Here is a 26,024-nt window from a genome sequence, read left to right as displayed (position 1 = left end):
TGCACAACGAAGAGCAGGAAACAAGCGCAGTGGATCATAGGAAAACATTAAAAATCGTATCGCGGTTCCCTCCTCCCCCTGCCCTGGCAAGACCACAACTACCTGTGTGCGACCGATTTCTACACAGGGCAATTTTACCTGAATCATTCTGCAAGGAACTGCTGCCGCCTGGCTACGTAGTATGCAAACACGATTTCTGGCTCTGTTTCCATGGCAATGCAGACTTAGTAGTCATAACTAACGTGCAATATAAGAATCCACGAAAAGTGTTCCTGCTTTGGAACAAGTTTGATTTTGCCATGATTTGAAAATTGCCTATTAAATAAACTGTAATGGATTCCTGTCACCAGTTTAATGCTATTTTTGTTTCAACAGTAGAGTCCTGTCACATTCAGGATGTCACCGGACAGAGACATGGCACCAGGACGGGAAACATGTCTCAGATGGTGAACCCAGATCCGTTCAAGTTTTATTAGGTTCTTTCTAGCTCCCCAGAGTCCTCAGGCTTCCGCCTGGGCTGCCCACTATTGGTCCCCACTGTGTCCACTTGTCCAGCTGGAGGATGAGAGGGTGAGGGCAGGGGAAGGGAATGGAGACAGATCATTAGTCCCCCTTGGGCATGGGGCCCTCCCTGTCTCTGTAGAGCTGGCCCAAGGGCCGCCAGTCCAGCGAGGTCCAGATCCAAGCCTTAGGTGCCAAGGGAGGCCCTTGCGGTTCATATGGCTGCCGTGTGTCCGTTGGCCAGCTTCCTGGTCACCCGGCTCCGGGGGCCATTGGTAGGGGTCGACCCGTTCTGTAGCTGTGGATGCTCCTGGGCAACATCTTCCTCATTCAAATCTGAGTCTTCCGAGTCGCTGCGAATGTCCTTCTCCATCTGGGGGACAGGGTCAGAGGACAGTGTGAAGCTCGAGGGGAGGGACATGGCTGTGTGCTCCAGGGACAGATGACAGGGTGCAGCCTTGGGGAGCTGGGGACAGAGGAGATAGGGTGCAGCTGGTGGGACGGGAGCTCTAGGGACTAACTGTACCTGGCCCTTGGCCATGAAGTTCACGACCATGCGCAGGATGAGGGTGGACCAGAAGATGTGTAGCAGCTGCAGCATTATCAGGAGACCGTTGAAGAAGTAGAAGCCAAAGAAAATGTCCTCCGGTTTGATGGACTCATAGTAAGTGGAGTAGAGGATCCTGGGGCCAGAGGGAGTGTCCCCACCAGTTATTGAGGCCCTGCCGGCTCCCACCCTACCTCCAACCTAGGAAAAGCCTCTTCTGCTCTGGAACCACGGAGGGCTCTCTGCTTCTGCTTCTCCTCCTCCCATCCCCCACGCCCTGGACACCTCTGCACTTCAGCCCACAGAGCCACACGCGTGCTGTCGAGTCAAGGTGGCCCACGTGGCAAAACGGAACTGCTCTAGGGGCTTTTCTGCGTTATGGCCGTCACGGAAGTAGATCACCAGGCCTTTCTTCCTCAGTGCCTCTGGGAAGCTTTCTCAAATGGCCATCCTTTCCGTGAAGGAGCCCTGGCGGCCCAGTGGCTGTGTGTTGGGCTGCTGGCCACAAGGTCTGCAGTTCGAAACCACCAGCCGCTCTTTGGGAGAAAGTGGAGGCTTTCTACCCCTGTAAAGAGCTGCCGTCTTGGAAACCCACAGGGGGGCAGTTCTACCCTGTCCTAAAGGGTCCCTGGGCGTAGGTATGCACTCAATGGCAGGGAGTTTATCTTTTAGGTTACGAGATAGGGGTGGGCTGTGTCAGTCGGCAAAGGGCTGACCCATGCCCACGGGCCCCAAAGGGTGCCAGGGATCAGGGCTCCCTGCTAGGATGCCTGCTTTCTCGCCTGCTGCACGCCACCCCCCCGCCTCAGTCAGCTTCCTCCCATTCCCACCCCCACTGTGCACCCCAACATTGACCTTCCCTCATTCTTAAGAAATAACACCCAAACCAAAGTGCTCTGTCAATATCCTACCAGTCCCTCTGGCTACCCTCCGCCGGGCCTCAATATAGCCTCCTCCCCCAACCTCCAGACCAACCATCTGGGTCACCTGGCTAGCTCCCTGCAGAGCCTTGAGCGCCCCCCTTAGCCAGCCTGCCCTCCCCCCCCACCTGTGTCACTTCCCTGAGGTCCATGCGAATGACCTGGGCCTATCCAGCTCCCCCCGCCCCCATTCACATTTGTCCTTCCCCATATGGCCACACTGCTGAGCTAACAGGCTTCGGTTACTCCTTCTAGATTCTGGCATGATCCTGGCTCCCTTCCGGACACCACAGCCATACTTCACCCTTGCCCCTCACCCCAAGCCTCTTTCACCAACTCTGCTCTTTCCTTCCAGTCTCATACCTGTAGGCTCTTCCTTGGGACGAGACCCCCACCCTTCCTCCATGATACTCTGCTGGGGCGGGCCTCACAGACCACACCAGGCCCCCAGGGGGACTGGCAGCGCACCTAGGGCTCCTCCATCCACCTCATCTCGGGAACCCAAATGAGTCCGCTCAACCTTGGCCACTGCTCCTCAGGAGCAGCGCAGCTGCCAGTCTCTGACCACCAGAGGGTGCCTGTGAGCACGGGCGGTAGGGCCCATTCTTTTGCTCTCAGGCCCTCCACCCCAGGGCGCCCACCTTTCCCACATTCCAGGCCCTCAGAGCAGTGACCGAGCATGCTCCCTCTCTGCCTCTGGGCCTTTGCATATGCCTTGCCCTGTGCTAGGAACACCCTTCCAGGCGTCTCCTAAAAGCCTGCACCCAGGCAGAGGGATGGGCCCCGGGGGTCTCACCCTCCATGCTCCCTGCCTGTGAGAGCACTCACTTGGTGGGAAAGAGCAGGAGTCTGGTGTAGAGGAAGGAGGCGGTGAAGATGAGAAAGAGCATGTCACATAGGCGCCTCCAGCTCAAGTAGTTGAATATCTTGCAGGCCTAGGAGGGCCCAGGGAGGGGCAGGCTCAGGCCCGGTCGAGGGGGGCAGTGGGGGGCAGACAGGGGTATTTCTCAAGAGTTGCTATAAGAGTTAGGGCCTCATTTCAGGGGAAAAGGTTTTGGGGTGGGGGTTAGGGGAGGGGAAGAACTTGTCTCTGGGGCTCAGAAAAGGCCATGGGAGAAAGCAAGGAGCTGGAGGGATGGGGGTGAACCGAGGGGCGTGGTCATGGGCATGGCCGTGGGGGCCCACCTCCAGCAGGGGGTCCACGGTGTCGTGCAGCAGAAGCACCAGGGAGCCAATACGCAGCAGGTTGGCGCTGTAGGAGAAGGTGACTAGAAAGATGGTCACGAGGTGGTGGGCCACCTGCTCCTTGAAGTCCTGTAGGGGGACCGGTGGGGGGTCAGGCCAGGGCTCTGTGGCTGGGGAGGAGCCTCTGGACCTCCCGAGGGAGGGTAGTGGGGCTCACTCCCCGCCCCAGCTCAGCTCCCGGTCTCTGTACCTCACCTTGCGCTTGGTGTCAAAGGACAGCGTCATCAGCAGGGACACGTAGAAGCTCAGCTCCAGGAGGTACCACCAATATATGGTGAGCTTCAAGGGCTGCGTGGGGCAAGGGTAGCTGGGCAGAGGGGCTCAGCACCGTCCTCCGCCCTACCCCCCCCAAACCCTGGACACCCCGAGCTGAGTAAGGAGTGAGCATCCCATGCCTAGAGGTAATCAAAAGCAGTGGTTTTTGTGGCAGCCCTGCTCCAATTTCCAGGCTCCTGGACCCATTTGACTTCAGGGCGGGTGTGTGTGTGGGGGTGTATGTGGAGGAGGAGGGAGGACAGGGTTGGTGTGATGCTAGGCTTGGCGCCCACCTCAGCCCTCCCAGCAGCCTCTGTGCACCCCCTACTGCTCACCTGCTTGGGGTAATTTTCCCAGCACATAACCGTCACCCACAGCCACGACTCCTGTGGAAACAACCCCAGGACGCAGCTCAGCGCCCAGCACCCCACAGGGGTCTGGCCCTTCGGAACCGCCTGGCTGGCTACATATCTGGCCCTACTCGGGCCTGGGGGGGGGGAGGGGGCCACTCGTTCGCTGCAGTATCCTCCACTGTGAGCCCCGTCCCCCCGTTTAAGGCTGCCCACAGCCTGTCCCCCCCATCCCCCATGTCCGCCCCAGCCCCAGGCAAGTCACACAAGTAGGTGCTCAGGCGGTGGGTGGAGCGGGCTGGGCACACTCACGTGGTACAGGATGGAGAAGCCACCCACAGAGGAGCAGAGATAGAACAAGAACCTCCAGCTTGGGGGGGGGGAGAGGCAGTTTAGAAGTTGTCAGAAGGGCAAACCACCGCCCAGCACCCGCAGCCACCCTCCCCACAGCCCCTCAGCCCACAGCCAACAGTCCCTAGCCGGCAGTCCCCAGCTGGCCCGCGTCCTGCTCACCTGGCTTCAGAGAACTTCTTGCTGAGATGGGGCTGGTCCTGGTTCCAGCGCAGCCGGAACCAGCGCTGTGTCGCCCGCAGGGTGAGGCCACACTGGGCGGCCAGCAGGGCCAGCTGAGGCTGGGGAGGGCAGGAGGGGTCACCTGGGTCACAGGAACCCATGGTGGCTGCTGGTCCCAGCCCCTATACGGGGTGGTGGTGAAGGTGGATCGCTATAGCACACCCTCCCCTCTCCCAGGCAGCGGGGTGCGGAGGGATTGCATGACGGGGCTGGGGGTGGGGATGACCTGGGGGGAGGAGAATTCTTGCAGCTTTCAGAAAAGTCAGGTTCCACCTCCCCATCCCCCCCAAATCTTTTCCCCTTCCCCCTGTGGGAGGAACCAAAAGATGCTCCCTCGGCCCCTACCCAGCACTCAGCCTTCTGCCAGGACCCACACATGGGTGTCAGTGGAAGCAAAGTCTACCCACCCACTGCTCCCAGTACAGGAGGGCAGCCACCACTGATGGGGTTCGGGTAGGCTGGAGGGTGGGGCACTAGGAGCCCCAGGACAAGGCTCTGGGTGGATCCGAGGGTGGGGTGCTGGGTCCCCAGGACAGGGCTCTGGCCTGACCTGAGGGTGGGGTGCTGGGTCTCCAGGACAGGGCTCTGGCCTGACCCGAGGGTGGGGTGCTGGGTTCCCAGGATAGGGCTCTGGCCTGACCCGAGGATGGGGTGCTGGGTCTCCAGGACAGGGCTCTGGCCTGACCCGAGGGTGGGGTGCTGGGTCCCCAGGACAGGGCTCTGGCCTGACCCGAGGGTGGGGTGCTGGGTCCCCAGGACAGGGCCCTCCTTGCCTCCTTTGGTTTCTTCTCCTTTGTGAGGTAGTACTTCTCCAGTACGGGATTGGGTGTCACCAGCCTCTGGATTCGATCTTGCAGGCCCAGCCACCGGCCCAGGGGCAAGCAAACAAACCTGGGTGGGAGAGGAGCCAGCTGTCATCCCAGGCCTGTGGGCATGGGGTAGGGGACATGCTACCAGTTGGGAAACTGAGACTCAGAGGGGCCCTGGCAGTGTGGAAGGTCTGGGACTTGACTTCTCCATCCAAGTAAGGAGTGAGAAGGTCCAAGGGGCAAACTTCCCCTGGTCGATCCCATCATGCGCCCTGGGATCCTGAAGCCTGAGGCTGGACCAGACCACACGCACAGAGGGCGTGAGGCATTGGGGGCATGGGAGGGGGGAGGCGTTAGGGGGGATCAGAGTATAGCCGTGCTTGCAGGGGTTGTCAATGGTCAGCTTCTCAGAAGACAGTCAGGCCTTTCTTGCAAGGTGCCTACTAAGGGTGGACTATTCAGCCTCTGGCCTTTGGTTAACAGCTGTGCACTGTCACATTGTGTACCCATGCAGGGGCTCGGGAGGGACAGGAAGGGACGCCCAAAGAGAGAACCCTGGCCTGAAGAGTCTGGGCCACACGAGAAAGAACGCAGTAGACACTAGACAGTAGACACGGACTGAACGAGTGCCAAAGAGCCCTCGTGACTCAGTGGGGAGAGCACATGGCCATTAACCCAAAGGTTGGCTCTCCCAGCTGCTTCCTGAGAGAAAGATGAGCAGGCAGCTTCTACAAAGATTACAGCCTTGAATAAAACCCAGGGCCAGATGAAGGAACTCGCGCAGCTTTACTTCCGAGTACCAGGGAACGGTATCAGAGCTTTACTTCTGAGTACCAGGGAATGGTATCAGAGCTTTACTTCCGAGTACCAGGGAACGGTATCAGAGCTTTACTTCCGAGTACCAGGGAACGGTATCAGAGCTTTACTTCCGAGTATCCAGCTTGCAGAAAGCCATGGATGGCAGTGAGAACCCCAAATCCATTGGTAGGGTCCCCAGATAGAGTAAGCCTCCTGTGACTCCTCTTTGACCACTGACCAGGGATATGATTGAGGGCCTTGGAAAGTGGACCAACACGGACACAGCTAACATTTAACACCTTCTCCTTTGTTCTCCCTTTTGACCCATTTTCAATTTGCTCTCATTAGAAAAAAAAGATTGTTTTATTTCTGGTTGGACAGGCGCATCTATAGCGGCAGAAACTGGATTAATCGCTCTTTAGAGTTACGGCAGGGGAGGTTGGAGGTAAATGGGGAGCTAATGAGTACAGAAAGATGTTCTAAGATGGATTGTGGTAATGATTGCACCCATCTTTTTTTATGTTAAAAACTCGAACGGTATGACATGTGAATTATGTCAACAGAACTGTAAAAATTTAAAAAATACATGTTCCATAAGCGGGGCAGGGGCGGGCATGACAGCCTAGGAGACTTCCTCAGCCTGCCCCCCTGGGAAGCCTCCTGTCCTCTAGAGGGCGCTCTGAGCCGGAATGGACGCAGCAGCGGAAGGGCCGTCATCACCTCCCTGGCACAGCTTCACAGGGCTGCGAGTGCCAGCTCCTGGGGTACCCGGGCACCCTCCGAGATGCCCAAACCATGGGCGAGAGCCTTCTCGCTGCCTGTCCTCCGCTGGCTGGGGGCTGACCCCCCAGGAACCCCGCTAGCAGGGCCTCACTGGGAGGTGAGGGTGGGGCGCTCTGGGCGCTCCCGGAACTCGCCACCAGGGGGCGCTTTAGCGGAGGCGCCGGGCGGGCGGGCCCAGCAGCGGCGCTCTATCATTCCAGGTGAGGCCGACATGGACTGCGGAGCGCTAGGGAGCATCTGCAGTCACTGTCCAGCATCTGCGTTTGTGCCTAATCGGGTGGCCGCTGGAGGTGCAGGCAGAGGTGCCGTGGTGTTTACTCGTTGGGCTGCTAACTGCAAGGTCGGCAGTTTGGAAGCACTCAGCCCGCGCAGCGGGAGCAAAACACGGCTTTCCACTTCTGCAATGAGCTCCCATCTCAGAAACTTCCCCCCCGCCCCCCCACCTCCCCACCCCCCGCCCCAGGGCAGTTCTACTCTGTCCTATAGGGGCACTGGGAGTTGCCATCGACTCCATGGCAGTGGGTTTAGCTTTTAGAGGTGTGGCCATCTGGGGATTGAAATCGAATTAGATTCCGTTGGCGGGGTGGTTAAGCGTTGGGCTGCTAACCGTAAGGTCAGCGGTTTGAAACCACCAGCTACTCTGTGGGAGAAAGACGGGGATTTTTACACCCATAAACAGTGACAGTCTCGGAAGCCCCCAGGGGCAGCTCTACCCTGTCCTACAGGGCTGTTATGAGTCAGCAGTGACTCAGAGTTTTTGGGTAGCAGTCCCCTAGCAAACCCTCAGACCTGGGTCTCCTATCAGCGGTGTGGCGGAGAGAGGGGGGGCAGGCCAGTGCCCTCTGTACCTCTGAAAGGTCTGGCTTATGTGAAATGGGCATGATAACAGGCTAGGTGATTTAACCCAAGACCCAGTGGTTTTCTGCTTTGAGATTTTTGTTGAGGTGACATGGATGATGATACGTATGAGGTGGATTCCATAATTTCGTGAGGTGTGGGGGAATCTCATTTTTAAATTCCATTCCCCCCCCCCCAAGCTTTTTTGGAACGCCTCTTCTTGCCAGAAGTCGGTGGCACGAGACATTTCTCTTTAGATTCATGCAGTTTATATGGGTTCCCACCAGAGGGCAGCACACGCAGACAGTGAGATAGCTTTTTACTGAACCCCCAGGCGGAAAATAGAAGCCAGGAAAATAGAAGTCAGCACTTCAAAATCACCCCTGCTTCAGGGGAGACTGACGGAAACTCACGGGGGGGGGGGGGCAGCTCTACCCTGTCCTAGCAGGTCACGGTGCGTCGGGATAGAGGCAATGGGCAGGGGCTTGGTTTGGGGTTTGAGTGCCAGGGGCCACAAAGGGCGAAGCAGCATACATGCTGCAGACCATTTCCTCTGTGCCGTCAGAGAGCACACAGCCTCACGGACGCTCCCTGGCTGCCCTGTGTCCAGCCTGTGGGGGCGGTGCCCGGTAGGCAGTCGGGGCTCTGCTTCAAGGCAGGCTTCCTGGAAGAGGCAGCACTGGACCCCAGCTTTGAAGGAATTGCAGGCAGAGGGGCGAGGGCAGGTGGGGGAAGGAGAAGGGCAGGGGCCTTCTGAGGGCACTGCATTCGGGACCCAGTGCTGGTCATCGTGGCCAGGGCATGGCCACCTGGGGCCGAGGGCAGGGCCCAAGAGGGGCTGCCAGCTCAGCTCAGTGACCCCACATGGGCCAGGTAGAACCATGCTCCGTGGGGGGAGGGGATGTTCCATAGCTGCCTTTTCAGGAGCAGAGTGTCAGGCCTGTCTCCCAAGAACCTCTGCGGAGCCGATGAATCAGTGGCACCAGACAGAGACGCCAGGACCGGAAGGCCAACGGTGAACTGACAGCGGTGGAAGGGACTACCTGGGAGAGAGGAGACCCAGGGCCAGCCCCTGCACGAGCCTTGGCTGCTGGGCACCTGGCATCCTGCTGCAACGACTCACCAACGGGCCCAGTGGGCCTAGAAGCGCCTCAGAATAAGGGCCTGGCAGTCTGTTTCCAAAAGGAGCCTTGGAAACCCCATGAAGCCAGTCTACTCTGCACACATGGGGTGGCTATCAGTCAGAGTCAATGCCATGGATGCTTTATTTGGTGGGGGGGTTTGGGGGGTTTGGCAGGGGTATGTACTTAGTGGGGCACACAGGGGCTGCAGGAAGCCAGGAGGGAGGGGAGGAGGTAGACATGCAGACGCTCCTTCCTTTGGTTAGAGGGTGGGAGGCAAGATGTTGGGAGGAGCCGGGAAGGAGGTGAGGGTGGGGCTCCCACCTGGGGTTTGTGACTTTATGAGCTCAGGTACCTGGCAGGCTTCGGCCCTCCAGGGCCCCCACCCAGTTTATAAAGCACACTACAACCCCGTTTATAAAAGACAGTAAAACTCAGTCAGCCTTCACCCATGGTCCCTTGGCTCAGAGCCAGCCTCTGCAGAAAGCGTGGAGTGAAGGGCCCTGTCTCCAACAGGTAGACACTTACCTTTCGAAGGCCAGACGCAAGACCACCAGGAGCAGCGCCAAGGGCAGGGCTGCCAGCAGGTCCTGGGGGTGGGGGTAGATCTGGCCATCTCGGTCCTCCAGGTCTGCCCATGAGCTGTTGGGCGGCAGCCAGAACTTGTCCTGCCATAGCCACTCATTCAGGGCGGACAACATCCTGTGGACACAAGCGCCAGTTCAGGTGAGGAGCAAGGTTGTGCGTGCAGGGGGACTGAGCAGGCGCTGGATGGCCGCTCCCACCCCTCCACACCCACCCATCGGCTCCCGGAGCGGACGCTGGAAAGCAGCCTTGGGGCTCTGGCCGGTCCCTGGGTGAACAGGTAGCTCCCCAGCCCATCTTCACCCTGCTCTGGCCTCGGCTGCCACCCTGCCCACATTCGGTCCCCATGCTGGGTGCCGGGGAGTGGGGACGCTCACACAGGTGCCCTAACAGGTAAGAATTCTGGGCAGAGGAGACTGTGTGACCCCAGATAAACACCTGGCCTCCCCGGACCTCAAGCTCATCTGACAAACAGGGGCAATGCCACCCGTCTGTCGGAAGAGGCGGGCGTGTTGCTAGGACTCTAGGCAGCTTCCAGCCGAGCTTTTAGACTAAGATGAAGTAGGAGGAAAGGCCTGGTGATCTACTGAAAACCAGCCACCAGGAATCCTATGCCTCACCGGTATCTGCAGAAATCGATTAGGGCAGAGTTTGGTTCTGTTGTGCATGGGGCACTGTGACCTGGGGCTAGTTTGCCGACAACCACCACACGCCTGCAGTCCACCCGGCTAAGGCACGTGGGGAGCGTCTCATTCATTACCTGGTGCTGACGGACCCTCAGCCAGAATAACAGGAAGTCAAGTGAGGACCAGGCAGTGTTTCATGCTAATGCACAGGGTCGCTATGGGTCGGAACCGACGCGATCGCACCTAACTACAGCAGCAACGGAAGTCAAGGTGTGACTGAGGTCCCTGGTGGGACAGGAAGGTTCCTTCCGCTGCAGAACGCCACCCCATCATGCAAACAAGAAGGGTTTAAGACCAGCCACCCCACCCTCCCTGGCTGTCCTGGACTTCCCCTCTGGGAAGGCAGGGGGGTAAGAGAGCCTGGCTCAGGGCGGGGCACGACAGGCACAGGAAGGGTATCAAGAGGCATCGGGGCAGTCCGTGTCCCCCAACAGCCCGGCCTGGGTGAGGAGTCCCAAGAGTTTCTCCCTCTTCTGCAACCTGGGATCAAGTACCTAAACCCCAGCACTAGTCCCCTTTGGCATGGTACGTTCACCCATCCATTATCAATCCACTCATCCACCCACCCACCCATCTACCAATCCCGTGACTCTGATCCATCAACCCACCTACCAATCCATCCATTTATCCACTCACCCACTCATCTACCCACCCATCCATCCACACCTATCTATCAACCCATCCACCAATGCATCCATCCATCCATCCACACCTATCTAACAACCCATCCACCCACTCATCCACCAATCCACTTTCATCTATCAATCCATCCATCATCTATCTATCCCCTCACCCACCCACTCCTAGGCACCTACTTATTCACTCACTCATTCATATGCCTGTATGCCCTCCTAGCCTCCTGTCCGGCAGAGATCTGACTGGAAGAGCTCCATATTTGTACCCAGTCCAACGAAATATGACCCAACAGAATGCTCAAACTATAGAACAAGACCACTGACTGCACGCAAGTGCAATGTGGCTGAAGATCCTCCAACAACAGTTACAACAGCACCTTGACAGGGAGCTGCCGAAGTTCAGGCGGGATTCAGAAGCGGATGTAAAACAAAGGATCTCATTGCTGGTGTCACACGGATCTGGGCTCAAAGCAGAGAATACCAGAAAGGTGTTGCCTTATGGTTCATTGACTATGCAAAGGCATTCGACTATGTGGCCCATAATAAACTGTGGATCACCTTGAGAACGGGAATTCCAGAACCCGTCATTGTGCTCATGCAGAACTTGCACATGGATCCAGAGGCAGTTGTCTGAACAGAACAAGGGAATCAGGAAAGGCGTGTCAGGGTAGCTTCCTTTCACCATGTGTTCAATCCATATGCCCAGCAAATCATCCGAGAAGCTGGAGTACATGAAGAGTGGCTATCAGGATTGGAGGAAGGCCTATTGAGAACACAACCTTGCCTGCTGAAAGTGAGGAGGACTTGAGGCACTTGTTGCAGATCAAGGATTGCAGCCTTCAGTGTGGATGGCAACTCAATGTCAAGACCCGAATCCTCACAACTGGACCAACCGGCAACGGCATGATAAATGGAGGAAAAGTTGAAGTTGTCACGGATTTGGAAACAGCAGTCACAGGGTCAAAGAGGTGTGGCATTAGGTCAGTCTGCTGCACAAGCCCTCTTTAGAGTACTGAAGAGCCAGGTGTTACTTTGAAGGCCAAGGTGCACCTGGCCCAAGCCAGGATGTTCTCTCTTATGCACGTCCATGTTGGATGCTGCATAAAGAAGACTGAAGAAGAATCGATGCATTTGAATCGTGGTGCTGGAGAAGAATAAAGGGACCAACTGTCTTGGGAGAAGTCAGGTCAGAGTGACTTCAAGGAGGGCCAGACTTCGTCTTAGGCATTTTGGACATGCTGTCCGGAGGGACCAGTCCCTGGAGTGGGCAGTGCCAAAGAGGAAGGCCCTCAGTGGCCACACTGGCTGCATCAGCGGGCTCAGGCACAGAGGTAATGGTGAGGATGGTGCAGGACTGCGCAGTGGTCCATTCTGTTGTCCTAGGGGCACCAGGGTAGGAGCTAACTCCATGGCCCCTAACAATAACCATCCACCTACCTAAGAAGCCCGGTGGGGTAGTGGTTCTGAGCTGGGCTGTTAACCATAAGGTCAGCGGTTGGAAACCACTCGGTGCTAGCTCTGCACAAAAAAGGCTTTCTTCTCCCGTAAAGATTTACAGTCTTGGAAGTTCTAACCTATCCGAGAGGACCATGATAAGTTGGCATTGATCAGATGGCATTGAATTTTGGGATACCTACACCCATCCACTCACCCATCCACCTATCCATTAGCCAAGCAATTCATCTATCCATCCACCGATCCATCCATCCACTCACTCCCACCCACCCATCCATCTATCCGCCTATCCATCTGTCTGTCCACCCAACCACCCGTCCGTTGTCCAGACACCGATGTTCCCTGGTTGACAAGCACACACCAGGTTGGAGTAAGGCACTGGGGACCCAGCAGAGAACAAAGGATACCCATTCCTGATCCTAGAACTCCCAGTCCAGCCCAGGGAGGAGGACACAGATTGATAAGGAAATGAGGTGCCCTAGGTAGGGGCCTGGCAGGAAGCTGACGGGGTGTGGTCTCTCAAGGCTCTAGCAGGAGAGACCAGCTGAGTGGGGACCTGAAGGAAGAGGAGGGTCTCAAGGATGGGGAGGTGGGGGTGGAACAATGGGCTGTGTGAGGATCCTGCAGGTGGGTTAGAGACCGAGCAGGGGTGGAAGAAGGAGTGGGGAGCGAGGTGGGAGGTATTTTAACTTCTTATGCGACGTGTCGGATGCACAGAAAAGTTAACAAGAATTTCACAGTGCACACACCTATGTGCGAGGTAATGTAATCCCCGCCTTAGGACGTCCTGCACACACACACACACACACACACACACACCCTTTGCCTCCTCCTTACTGCTCATCATCATGTGTACGACATACGCTGCCGCAACGGGGCATCTGCTGGTGGCATCTTATGTATTCACACGTGATGTGTCCAACCCCAAGGATGAAGATGGGATCGATAAGTATTCAGATACTAAAAGGCAATCATGATGAAAACTTTTTTTAAAAAAGGTATTTATTTGACTCAGTCAATGGGACAGGACAGGTGGGGACGACCTGCACCCATCACCCCTGGATGGATCCCCAAGTACTCAGTTTTCTCTTTGCTTTACCTCACTGGGGTGAAAGGAGAGGGAGAGAGGGAGAGAGAGAGAGAGAAAGAGAGAGAGACAGACTTGTGTCTTGGCTCTTTGAGGAACGCCCTGGGACAGGACCACTGCCCTAGCTTTCTAAGACCCAGTGGGTTGGGACTTTTATCCCAGTTGATGGGCATTTGCTGGGTGTTGTTATTAGGTGCCATTGAGTAAGATTCAAACCATAGCAACCGTACGTGAAACAGAATGAAGCACAGTACCGTCCTGCCCAGCCTCCCCATGGTTCCTATGTCTAAGCCTGTTGGTTCGGCCACTGTGTCCATCCATCTCATCAAGGTCTCCCTCTTCTTCGCTGTCCCTTTGCCAGATATGATGGCCTCCTCCAGGAACTGGTCTCTCCCAATAGGTCATATGTCCAATGTATGGAAGATGACGTCTCGCCATCCTTGCCGCTAAGGAGCACTCTGGCCTTCCTTCTTCCAAGACAGATGTTTGTTCTTTTAGCAGTCCGTGGTCCTGTCAATGTTCTTCTCCAGCTCCACACTTCAAATGTGGTCAGGCACACCTTAGTCCTCAAAGTAACACCCCTGGCTCGTCAATACTCTACAGAGGCCTCGTGCAGCGGATTTACCGACTGCAGCACATCTTTTGAGGTTTCGACTGCTGCTTCCATGAAGATTGATTGTGGAGGCAAGCACCTTTCTGGTATCCTCTGCCAAGATCTGACATCAGCAATGATGTCCTTCGTTCCACATCCTGAATCCGAATCCTGAATCCGACCCGAACTGGCAGTTCTCTGTCAATGTACTGGATGATCTTGAGCAAAACCTTACGTGTGAGCAATGTCAATGGCATCCTTCCACAGTCTGCGCACGCTGCGCGGTCACCTTTCTTTGGAATGGGTACACATGTGGATCTCTTCCAGTCAGGTGGCCAGGCAACTGTCTTCCAGACTTCCTGGCATCAACGCGCGAGTGTGAGTGAGTGAGCTTGCTGAAGCATTTCAGGGGCATTCCATCAGTTTGCTGGGGACATTGGTTCGATTCTTCCTGCCAGGCTAGATCACAGCCTGCCCAGTGATTACTATGCACCTTGCAAGGGATTAGTTAGTAAAATAATGCAAATGAAGTGAGTTACAGCCCAACTGAACCCATTGTGCAAATGAAGTATTTGTGGATTACAGAAAGGGGATTAGTCAATCTGTGGGGCTCCCTGCTGGGGGACAGGGCATCCCTTGAAATTGGCAAGGAGGTAGAGAGATTGTGTGTGTGTGTGTGTGCACGCGCGCGTGTGTGTGGTGTTAGTGTATTGTGGGGGGGTGGAATTGTGATGAGTACGTGTGTGTGTGTGTGTGTGTGTGCTGGTGGCATGGGGGTGTGTGTGTGGTGTGTGGGGGGAATGGGTGTGTGGGGGTGATGTGTGTGATGTGTCTGTGTGTAGAGGGGGATTGTGATGAATGTGTGTGTTGTGGTTGTGTGTGTGTCTGTGCGGCGTGTGTGTGTAGAGGGGGATCGTGATGAATGCGTTTGTGTTGGTGGTGTGGGGATGTGTGTGTTGTGTGTATGGATGGGTATGTAGGTGTGGAGTAGGGTGGGGATGAGGGTGTAGGTGTTTGTGTGTCTCTAGGCAGTAAGTAGAAAAGCAATAGGAGGCACCAGAGCGAGGCAGGTGGGCCAGCTCCCCTGAGGCTATAACTGAAGATCCAAGAGGCCAGGGGGGCCACAAGGGTGGGTGATTGGGGGCCCAACCAGAAAAAAAAGGAAACCAAACTCACTGCCATTGAGTTGATGCAGACTCCTAGTGAGCCCACAGGACAGGGCAGCATGGCAGCCCTGTGGGCTTCAGAGACTGTAACTCTTTACAGAAGTAGAAAGCCTGTCTTTCTCCCTTGGAGTGGTGGTGGTTTTGAACTTCTGACCTTGAGGGGGCCTGAAGTTGTTGAGAGAACAGTTCTGAACTGAAGTAGGGGACGGCCTGCGTCCTTCCTGGCCCCACAGCCTGTAAATCCTCTAATCCCACTAGACGCCGGTACTTCCTCCGTAAACCACTGAACTGAGCATGGGCCGTGAGTTCTGAGTGGCCACGTCAGCCAATGGCCTGACCCCTTGGAGAAACAGGGTGTGGTGCTGAAAGAAGGGTGGCTGGGTCAGAACTCCAAGAGCCCTGGGGATGCGATGGGCTGCTAACGACAAGGTCCGATGTTCGAGACCACCAGCCGCTCAGCAGGAAAAAGACGAGGGTTTCTGCTCCGTAGAGTTACAGGTTTGGAAACCCACAGGGCCAGTTCCACCGTGCCCTAGAGGGTGGCTATGGGTCGGCGTCCACTCGATGGCAGTGAGATTGGGGCCCGCAGCCCTGAGATGGGCATGTCGCTGCTTCTCTCCCATAACAGTCCCCTGTCTGGTGGCTTTCCGACCAGCCCTCTTTCCTGTTTGATTTTTCCTGGACGCATTTCAAAGTCACTGGCAGACATCAAAGACACACAACCCTAAACATTTCAGCATGCTGATCATTAACTAGGGGTCAATATTTGCTTGTGGGTGGTGGTTTTTCCCTTACTCTTTTTGCAATACACACATCTCAAGTATACATTGGTTGAGTTTTGACAAATACATACACCTGTGTAACCAAATTTCCTCCCCGACGCATACAAAGGTTCTTCAGGCCCCTTCCAGATGCAGCCCTGCCTCCATCCATCCAAAGGTAAAATTACAGCCGCTTTTTCACGTACTTTTTTCCTCATCATGGATAGTTTGACCTCTTTGAAACCAAACTGAGGGTTAAGAAAAAATAAAATAAACCAAAGTGGGAGTCCTGGTGGCATCGTGGTTACATGCTGGGCTGTGTAACCTTGAGGTTAGCATGTGTAACACGCTGGGTTAACCTTGAGGTTGGCAGTTCAAAAACAACAACTGCTCCTCAGGAGAAAGAGGCTTCCTATTCCAGTAAAGAGTTACAGTCTCGGAAACCTACCCTATAGGGTCAGATCTGATTGGATGGCAGTGAATGAGAAACCAAGCCAGGTAGTCCTAGTGGCCGACTGGTTACTCACTGGGCTGCAAACCATAAGGTCGGAAGTTTGAAACCACTAGCCACTCCACAGGACAAAGAGGAGGCTCTCCATAGGGAAGAGCAGAGGAGAGCGGATGCATTGAAATCATGGAGCAGGTGGAGAGTATTCACAGTACTGTGACAGACGGCCCAAAGTGGACGGACCACCAAAAGAACAAACTGTCTGTCTTGGAAGAAGTACATGTGCAGCCGGATGCTCCTCAGAGGCCGGGAGAGCGAAAGCTCATCTCACGTACTTGGGATGTGGTGTCAGGAGAGACCAGTCCCTGGAGAAGGCCATCGTGCTTGGTCAAGCAGAGGGGCAGCAAGCAAGAGGAAGGGCCTCGATGTGGTGGATGGACACGTGGCTCCATCGACAGCCCCAGACACAAGGAGGGCTGTGAGGATGTGCAGGGCTGGGTGGCGTGCGTTCAGCTGCATGCAAGGTCCCTGTGAGTTGAAATCAACTGGACAGCACCTAACGGCCACCGCTCCTGGAAGAGTTAGAGTCTCCCAAAGCCACATGGGCAGTTCTAACCTGTCCTATGGGGTCGCTGAGTCCGCATCGACCTGATGGCAGTGAGTTTAGCAGACCACGATGTTTGGGCCGGGCCCGGACCAGGCAGTCCTTTGTACCAGCCTCACAAGAAGACAAATGACCTGCTGAACTTCAAAGCACGGGCCCCCAGCATTTCCCAAAGTTTACCTCCCAGGCAGAACACAGCCTCCTGGCATTCCAGGAAGCAGGTCTGCTGGGAACAAGATGATTTACTGGCAGGTCATCTCCTGACCCAAAACTTGCAACTGCAGCACAAAGAACCTCCCTCCCCCTCACCGGCCCATATGCCTTTAAGCCCATACCCTACATATGTCCCGCCGCCTAGTACCAGGCATGACTTCCCTGACCTACACATGTTGGGCTGCGGAATCCGTTGGGGAGTCCTTGCCCCTCAATAAAGTTCTTTTCCAGAGCTTCTCGTTTGTGTCGGAACCCTGTCTCTGGCTCCGGCTCAACCTCTCACAAGAACCGACTCGATGCCGCCTAGCGACCACACTCCCTGCCATCACGTCTGTTCTGACTCAGCATCTCTGTAGGAAAGGGTTGGATGGCGGGCTCTGGGGCTTTCCAAGACTGTCGCTCTTGACGGGGGTAAAGAGCCTCCTCTTTCTCCCTTGGAGCAGCTGGTGGTTTCGAACTGCTCACCCTGTGGCCCAACTGCAACCATGACGCCACCAGGGACCCTGCTTCTAAACTCGCTGTGGCCAAAGCTCTGGGTGTGTGTGGGGGGGTGTTTATGTGTCATTGTAGTCAGTCCCCTGTTTCTCCCTCTTCTCCACCCCCTTCCCCTTTCCCCTACCCTCATGGTATCCCTGCTCCCATTGCTGTTCCTGAGGGGTTTATCTGCCCTGGATTCCATGTGTCCAGAGCTCTTATCTGTACCCATGTACATGCTTTGGTCTAGCCAGATTTGTAAGGTAGAACTGGGGTCATGATGGTGGGGAGGAGGAAGCGTTAAAGAACCAGAGGGATGTTGTGTGTTCTGTCGGTGCTGTGCTGCACCCTGGCTGTCTCGCTCTTTCCCTGTGACCCTTCTGTGAGGGAATGTCCAATTGTCTACAGATGGGCTTTGGGTCTCCAACCTGATACCCATCATTTGAATGGATACCTTTGTTTGTTTGGGGTATTCTTGTGGGGGAAGCCAGCCCCTCACACTATCACGGGTTCAGTAAGTGCAATTGCACGGTTAAAATATACAAAGATGATAGTAAAGTCACAGAGAATAAGGAGAGATGGAGAGAGAGTAACATAAAGAAGTCAGACACACTTCATGGTAGCATGTGCACCTCACCTCCTCTTGGTGGTACATATGGAGGTGGGGGGACGAAGGGCAAGAGCCAGTGAGCGAGATTTATTACTGACCAGGGCTTATATATCTTTGGGGGCACGCATGTCCCCTAATTATAGGTAAAGACACACGTCACAGGAAAGGGATGTACAAGAGGCATAACTGTAACAGGAAGGGGAGGAGCTAGGGGTGTACACATAATAGGAAGGGGAGGGACTAGGGGCACACATGTGACAAGATGGGTGGACCCTAGACTCAGTATGGCAGCCTAACCTTGGTTACCCTCCAGTGGGCTTGACCTCCCTGGACTCTCCTTCACAGAAACAGTCTACATCAATTGAGTAAAGCACCCTTATACATTCGTTGCCCTCGTCATTCTCAAAATTCGCCTTCCACTTGGGTTCCTGGAATCAGCTCATTTTCCTTTTTCCCCTCCCCCGCTTTCCCCTCCCTCAGGAACCCTTAATAATTTATAAATTATTAGTTTATCTTATCTTACACTGCCTGGCATCTCCCCTTACCCACTTTCCTGTTGCCCATCCCCCAGAGAAGAGGTTACATGTAGATCTCCGAGATCAAGATCAGTTCCTCCTTTCTACACCCACTTCCCTCCTGGTGTCGCCACTCTCACCGCTGGCCCTGAGGGGTTCATCCGTCCTAGATTCCCCTTGTTTCCAGATCCCTGCTGCACCACTGTGCATCCCAGAGGGTTTTCTATGGCAAGTCTTTCAGAAGGAGATCGCCAGGGCCTTTCTTCTGAGGCGCCTGGGGTGGGCTCAAGCTTTCAACCAGTTGCTTGGCCGGTCATCTCACCATCGGGGCCCCTGTGCGGCTTCACGCAGTATCTTCGCATTTGGCGTCTTTCACGCCACATGTTCGCCGACGCGGCTGCGGGCCGGCTGCTCAGGAACTGCCTCGCTTGCTCTGACTACACTGTTGGGGGCTGTCCTGACATGGCCATGACTGGCTCAGGGCTCACAAATTCACGAGTGGCCAGCCAGTGGTGGGGAATTTTCAACAAAGCTGCTTACAACCCCGTGTGCTTGGACACAAAGATCTTGTGTGGGCCAAAGCTGTTGGTCCTCCTGGGGGAGAACTCGGGGTCAAACGGCAAGGGTGCACAAACGGTGACCCTGCTCAGCCGCTGGCCGGAAGGTAGGAGGTTTGAATCCGCACGGAGTCACCGTGGGACAAAAAGGCCCAGCGACCTGTGCTGATTCTGCTTCTGAAAACCCAGCCTCAAAAGCCCGCAAGAGCCCAATTCTACCCTGACACGGAGTGGGGAGGGGTGGGAGCCAAAAAGCCACTGCCCCCTGCCCCAGGTTCCACCCACTCCCTTTAGGTTTATTGGTGGGGGGATGGGCAGCTGTGGCCGCCTAGGGAGAGGCTGGAGGGGACAGGGTGGAGAGACAGGAGAGGGACCCTGGATGCTGTGGGGCCGGGGCCACCCAGGCTTGCTGATGGACTGAGACAGGGAATCAAACCCCCACCCCCACCCCTGAGAGAAGGGCGGCAACAAGGAGGACATTTGGTTTGGGTCTGTCCACATCAAGTTCAAGAGTAGGCTAAGTCTGCTGCCGGACCGCAGAGTCCTACTCGAGTGGGAAATCCCACCACTTGCCCCAGGATGCTGCCCATAGGCTGGGGGATGTTGCCCCCGGTGTTGGAATAGACCTCAGGCTGGGCTCCTAACCGTCACAACCTTCAGGTCACCCTGGAGCAAAAGGACTTTGGTCAAGGAAGTCAAAGTCACAGGACAGAGGTCACCAAACCGACTGGGAAGGTGTTTGGAATCCAGGGCTCTGAATGAGTCATAGCCTGTCAAGACTTGGCACACCACCCTAATGCATATTCATGACCGCTCCTGTGAAATCCATTACATATTCATAAACCAGGCTCAGTGCATTCCAGTCCATTCCAACTCGTGGCGACCCTACGGGACCGGGTTGAATGGCCCCCGTGGGTTTCCTGAGACTAACTCTTCACAGAGTAGAAAGCCTCATCTTTCTCCTGCAGAGAGGCTGGTGGTTTTGAACCACTGACCTTGCAATTAGCAGCCCAATGTGTAAACACTGCACCACTTGGACTCCTAACATATTTTTACACACGTATAAGCTCCTCTTCTGAGTCCAGAACTCAGTCACAGATCTCCACCAAAAGCCAACCTCAATGTCATTGAATCGGTTCTGACTCACAGCTACCCTACACGCCAGGGTAGAGCTGACACCCGTAGGCTTCCGAGATTGTACCTCTTTATGGGAGTAGAAAGCCTCATCTTCTGCAGAGTAGCTGGTGGGTTCAAACTACCAGCCCTGAGGTTAGCAGCCCAACGCTTAACCACTAGGCCACCAAGGCTCCACTGTCATGGGTCTCACTGAGCTTCAGGCAGGCCTGCGGGCCTTCTGTGAGCTCCCAGGGGAGAACATTCTCTGTAGCTTCGAGACAGAGAAAAGATGGAAGTTGTCAGAGACTCTGTCTCGCTTGGATTGACAGTCAGTGCTCATGAGAGCAGCAGTGAGGAGCTCCAACGACACGCTGCGCTGGGTAACTTGCTGCACAGGCCTCCCTTAACCCAAGACCACTTTGTTCTAATAACCGGCACTCTGGGATGCTCCCCTCACCGACAATCGCTGAAGACAAACTGGGTGCATAAGCTTACGTGGTGCAGAAAGCTGATGGTGCCCGGCTAGTACAAGATATAGAGTCTGGGTCTTAAAGGCTTGAAGTTAAACAAGGGGCCATCTAGCAGGGAAGTAACAAAGCCCAAATGGAAGAAGCACACCAACTCATGGGATCTCACATGGGGTTGATGGGATCGGGTGTCAGGCACCAGAAGACCCAAACAAACAACCATCTCCATGCAAACGAGGGGGATCAGAGTGGGGCCCCAAAGCCCATCTGTGGACAGTTGGAAATTTCCTCAAGGAAGGGTCACAAGGAAGGTATGAGCCAGTCAGGGTGCAATATAGCACTGAAGAAACACACAACATTCCTCCAGTTTAATGACTCCCCCCTGATTATGACCCCAGTTCTAGCTTACAAATATGGCTAGACCAGAGCATGTCCACTGGTACAGGTAAGAGCTCTGAACACATGGAAGCCAGGACACATAAATTGGTCTTATGACCAATAATGAGAGTGGTGATACCATGAGGGTAGGGGGAAGGTGAAGGGGAGAAGGGGGAGAAAAGGAGGCCCAACCGCAATGAACTACATACAGTACCCCACTCCCCAGGGGAGCGAGCAACAGAAGCTTGGGTGAAGAGACAGCAGATGGTGTAAAATATGAAAATTAAAATGATCTATAAATTATCACAAGTTCATGAAACGGGAGGGTGGGGAGGGGGGAAAGAGGAGTTGCTACCAAGGGCTCAAGTAGAAAGAAAATGTTTTGGAAATGATGATGGCAATGTATGTACAGATGTGCTTGATACAATGGATGGATGGTTTGTTGTAAGAGCTGTAAGACCCCCCAATAAAATGATTTATTAAAATTAAAAATGGTTTATTAAAATCAAATTAAATTTATCAAAATTAAAAATGATTTATAACTTACTAAAATTTTAAAATGATTATTAAAATGACCTCTTGAAAGTGTTGAAAAGCCAGGAGGTTACTTGCAGGACTAAGGTGCACCTGCCCCAAGCAATAGCTTCAGTTGCTTCATACACACGAGAAGGTTGGACATTGAGGAATGAGACTGGAGGAGAATTGATGCATTTGAACAACGAGACTGGGAAAGACCATTCAAAGTACCACGGACTTCCAGAAGAACCAAGTCTGTCTGTCTTGGAAGAAGTACAGCCAGAAAGAACGCCCCTTAGAAGGCAGGATGACAAGACTGTCTCATACTTTGGACGTGTCGGGAGAGCCCAGTCCCTGGAGAAGGACATCGTGGCTGGTAAAGGAGAAAATGAGGAAGGCCCTCCGTGAGAGGATGGACAGTGGCTGCAACAGTGGGCGCCAACGGAAGAACCACGGTGAGGATGGCTTGGTTCTGTTGTACAGGGGTCCCCGAGTCAGAACTGAATAGACAAGACCTGACCACCACCACCACCCCGGTGGGAATACCTCCACTTGGGCCCCCTCCCCCTTCAAAGCCTGCAGGGTCCATCAGAGGCCTTCCTTCTCCGGTTTCCTCACTGATTTTTTTCTCATTCATTTGCCTCCGTCTCCCATTTGACCAACCAGGTGAACCTGCTGCCTCAAGGTCAGGTTTATTTTCCCACTGTTCAGCAATTTAATATTTTTTAGACAGACTTATAACAAAAACTTTTCTGTAAGCCCAGCTTATATATATCCATATACATACAAAACTAGACCTCGATATTGACTGGCTTTGACCTTCTATAGTGCCTGAATGAGAGCTATAATTATTTTTAAAAATCATTCTATTGGGGGCTCATCACAATACATCCATCCATCCATTGTGTCAAGCACATTTGTACATTTGTTGCCATCATCATTCTCAAAACATTTGCTTTCTTCTTGAGCCCTTGGTATCAGCTCCTCATTTTTTCTCCTCCTCCCTGCTCCCCCCTCATTCATGAGCCCTTGATAATTTATAAATTATTATTTTGTCATATCTTACACTGTCCGACTTCTCCCTACCCCCACTTTTCTGTTGTCTATGTCCCAGGGAGCAGGTTATATGTAGATCCTTTTAATTGGTTCCCCCTTTCCACCCCACCCTCCCACCACCTGCCCAGTATCACCCTCTCAGCACTGGTCCTAAAGGGATCATCTATCCTGAATTCCCTGTGTTTCCAGTTCCCATCTGTACCAGTGTACATCCTCTAGTCTAGCAGATTTGTAAAGTAGAATTAGGATCATGATAGTGGGGGATAGGAAGCATTTAGGAACTAGAGGAAAGTTGTATGTTTCATCGTTGCTACACTGCACCCTGACTGGCTCATCTCCTCCCCGCGACCCTTCTGTAAGGGGATGTCCAGTTGCCTACAGATGGGTCTTGGGTCCCCAATCTGCACTCCCCTTCATTTACAGTGATTTAATTTTTTGTTCTTTGATATGCCTGATACCTTCGACAGCTCGTGATCACACAGGCTGGTGTGTTTCTTCCATGTGGGCTTTGTTGCTTCTGAGCTCGATGGCCGCTTGTTTACCTTCAAGCCTTTAAGACCCCAGACACTGTATCTTTTGATAGCCTAAGACCCCAGACACTACATCTTTTGATAGCGGGGCACCATCAGCTTTCTTCACTTCAAGGTCAACTTTTAACAACCTTACTCCCACCTGCACCCGAATTCCCTTTGCAGAGCATCCTGGGGACTAAGCCTCAGACATCTTTGTGATGGTTCTGTGTGCTGTCAAGTCGATTCCAATTCATAGTGACTAGAGGCCCCCCTCCCCCCCCATATCACAGACTAGAACCCTCTCACCGGGTCTCCTAGCCTTGGAGGAGCTGTGGACTAAGCATTGGGCTGATGACCCGAAGGTTGTTGGTTCAAACCACCCAGCCACCCCGGGGGGAGAGAGATGAGTCTGTCAGCTCCTGCACAGACGGAATCTTGAAAACCCGAATCAAGTCCGTGGCAGTGGGTTTAGGTCATCTTTACAGGAGCAGAGTGCCCAACCTTCCTCCAGCAGAGCTGCTGGGCTGGGGCGGGGTAGGGGTGGGGGGGGTTCATAGAGCAACAAGCCCCTTGGCCTATAAAAGGCTAGATATTGGGACAGTGACTGCCCCTGGGGCAGGGAGGGACCAGAGGGGCTGTGGGAGCCTTATAGTTAAATTTGCCTGAGGGTGTGTGTGTGTGTGTGTGTGTGTGTGTGTGAGAAGCCAAATACCTAAAAAGAAAAATGCCCATTCCCAAAGTTCTGGAGTGAATAGCTAGGTAGATCAGGAAGAATGATCTGGTTTGGGGGGCAGAAGTTTGGCTCAGAGTCCCACGGACACCTGGGAGGAGTGGGGCTGGGGCTGGGGCTGAGCAGGGCTTCTCAGCAGGTAAACCTGAATGCCAACTCACTGCCATCTAGCGGATGCCCACTCAGTGACCTTATAGGGCAGGGTAGAACTGACCCTGTGGGTTTCCGTGGCTGCAACTCTTTATGGAAGTAGGAAGCCCCAATGTTTTCCCCAGGCAGGGGGAGGGGTGCTCGTGGTTTTGCTCTTGATTGCAGTGGGATGTGTAACCACTATGCCACCAAGCTTCTCTTGTCAGTCAGGTAGCTAGGATGTAAATCCTGAAATGGACAGATTGCCCTGGGAGGAGGGTATAGTACACCCTCCCCCCACATCATGCTGTGTGAGTGGGGAGAGGGGGCGGGTCTTGCACTCAGTGAGGTATGGAGGAGTGGCTAGTCATTGGTCACACCAGAGGGGGGCGGGACATTAGAGGGCAGCTGGGCGATGGTGGCTGGCCTGGACTGAAACAGGTTCCGGAGCCCATAAAGTGAGAGGTGGGATGAGTGGGTAGAAATGGGGAAGCTGACCCAGGTGGTGGAACTCTCTAGAAAAACAGACTTGTCTTTAACAGGTAAGGCTCCCCGGGTATGGACCGCAGCATCCCTGAAAAGTCCCCAGCCAGCCAGAGCTGGAGTGGAGACTCCACAGATCAGGGGTCCACCACAGCTCTGGCTTACGCAGGCCCCAAAGAGCGTTGGGAGGAAGCACAGAGCAGTGGCCTTCTGTCACTCAGGCCCGTGTGGGCCCGAGCCTAACCGCCATCTGCTCTCAGCTCACAGTCTGCAGTCACACATGGTCCTCAGCTAGACACTGTCTGCCTGGGCAAACTCAGCCCTTTCTGACCAGCTCATTGGAGATACGATTGAACTACTGAATTGTGTGATATGTGGGAAAGTGTTCCTTTGATGTTTCTGTGTGGTGCTGGGTGCTGAGGAGATAGGCAAAGTCTCTTCCTGTCTGCCTGGCAAACTCCTTCTCAGAAAACCAAGCTCCTTTCTGTCTCCGGCCGGCGGTCATATCTGTGCATCTGCAATGGATGGACATGCAGAATTGCTCGTTTCCTGATCAAGAGGAACATGCAGACATACAGCACCGAGCCCAATGACCTAAAAGCCTGCACTTCCTTCCGCTACAATGGGCTGATTCATCGCAAGACTGTGGGCGTTGAGTCATTAACATGAATGGCTGGGCCAGGCTCAGCCTTGAGCCACTAACAAGAATCTGGCACATGATCTGCAAGAGCAAGCACCACCCCAACCTGTGCAGGGCCGCCATCCACAGAGGCAGCACCATCCTATGCAGTCCGAAGCCAGCGCTGGTGAAGAAGAAGGGGCCTCACCTCACCAAGAGCTCCTGAGCACCCCTCGCCCCAGAGCAATAGAGAACTGTCCTCCACCCCACCCCCCAAAACAAAGAGACAAAAAACCAAGCCCACTGCCATCAAGTCAATTCCGATTCATAAAGCACTATAGGACAGTGTGGGATGACTGCCCTATGGCTTTCTTTCTGATACTGTAACCCTTTATAGTCTAGGAAAGGCTCATCTTTCTTCCACAGAGCAGCAGGTGGTCTTGAACAGCATATGTTGGGATTAGCAGCTCAATGTGAAACCTTAATACCAGGGTTCTGGCAAGCTCCTATACATCCTTAAAAACCCTGGCTTGCCTCTGCTTCTGACCCACTTAAAGGATCCTTCCTTCCCCCAACCCTGCGTTCGTTGCTCAGTGGGGTGTCAGGAGCTGTTCCAGTCAGTGTTTTGTGGAGTGGGGAGACAGAGGCAAGACAAGATCAGCTGTGGCCCGGCTATTGGAGGCACAGTTCCTCCTTGGGAGACTGGAAGTACATTTTCCAAACCAGGGGTCTTCCGAGGTGAGGTAGTTTATTGTGCCAACCTGGCCGATAAACACAGGTGGGGTTAATTGAAGGGCGAGGGATAAATGGCTCAGTGAGCCTCGCCTTTCTAGTTCTCAGGTCTCTTGCTTTGTGATGGTCGCACCAGGGTGCAGCTGCCTTAGCCAGTTC

At 54.4% G+C, this 26,024-nt stretch overlaps 1 protein-coding gene and 1 pseudogene across 2 annotated transcripts in view; one reads left to right on the top strand and one right to left on the bottom strand.

Moving 5' to 3' along the window:
* Positions 1–337: 337 nt before the first annotated feature.
* Positions 338–26,024, bottom strand: part of CERS4 (ceramide synthase 4) — a 48,448-nt gene continuing 22,761 nt past the window's right edge. For both annotated transcript variants that reach the window (XM_075546181.1, XM_075546191.1), the window contains exons 2-11: positions 9,268–9,441; positions 5,165–5,282; positions 4,332–4,450; positions 4,131–4,188; positions 3,804–3,854; positions 3,409–3,501; positions 3,154–3,282; positions 2,797–2,903; positions 1,028–1,184; positions 338–874 (exon numbers count right to left, since the gene is read on the bottom strand). In XM_075546181.1, coding sequence (XP_075402296.1) covers positions 716–874; positions 1,028–1,184; positions 2,797–2,903; positions 3,154–3,282; positions 3,409–3,501; positions 3,804–3,854; positions 4,131–4,188; positions 4,332–4,450; positions 5,165–5,282; positions 9,268–9,440 — 1,164 coding nt within the window. In that variant the 5' untranslated portion in view covers position 9,441 and the 3' untranslated portion in view covers positions 338–715. The remainder of the gene's footprint in view (positions 875–1,027; positions 1,185–2,796; positions 2,904–3,153; positions 3,283–3,408; positions 3,502–3,803; positions 3,855–4,130; positions 4,189–4,331; positions 4,451–5,164; positions 5,283–9,267; positions 9,442–26,024) is intronic.
* LOC142439710 (uncharacterized) lies at positions 18,952–25,359 on the top strand (annotated as a pseudogene).

Source organism: Tenrec ecaudatus, chromosome 1 (assembly GCF_050624435.1).
Source record: "Tenrec ecaudatus isolate mTenEca1 chromosome 1, mTenEca1.hap1, whole genome shotgun sequence".
NCBI lineage: Eukaryota > Metazoa > Chordata > Mammalia > Afrosoricida > Tenrecidae > Tenrec > Tenrec ecaudatus.
Note: the sequence above shows the minus strand (reverse complement) of the source record. Positions and strands in the feature narration are given on the sequence as shown.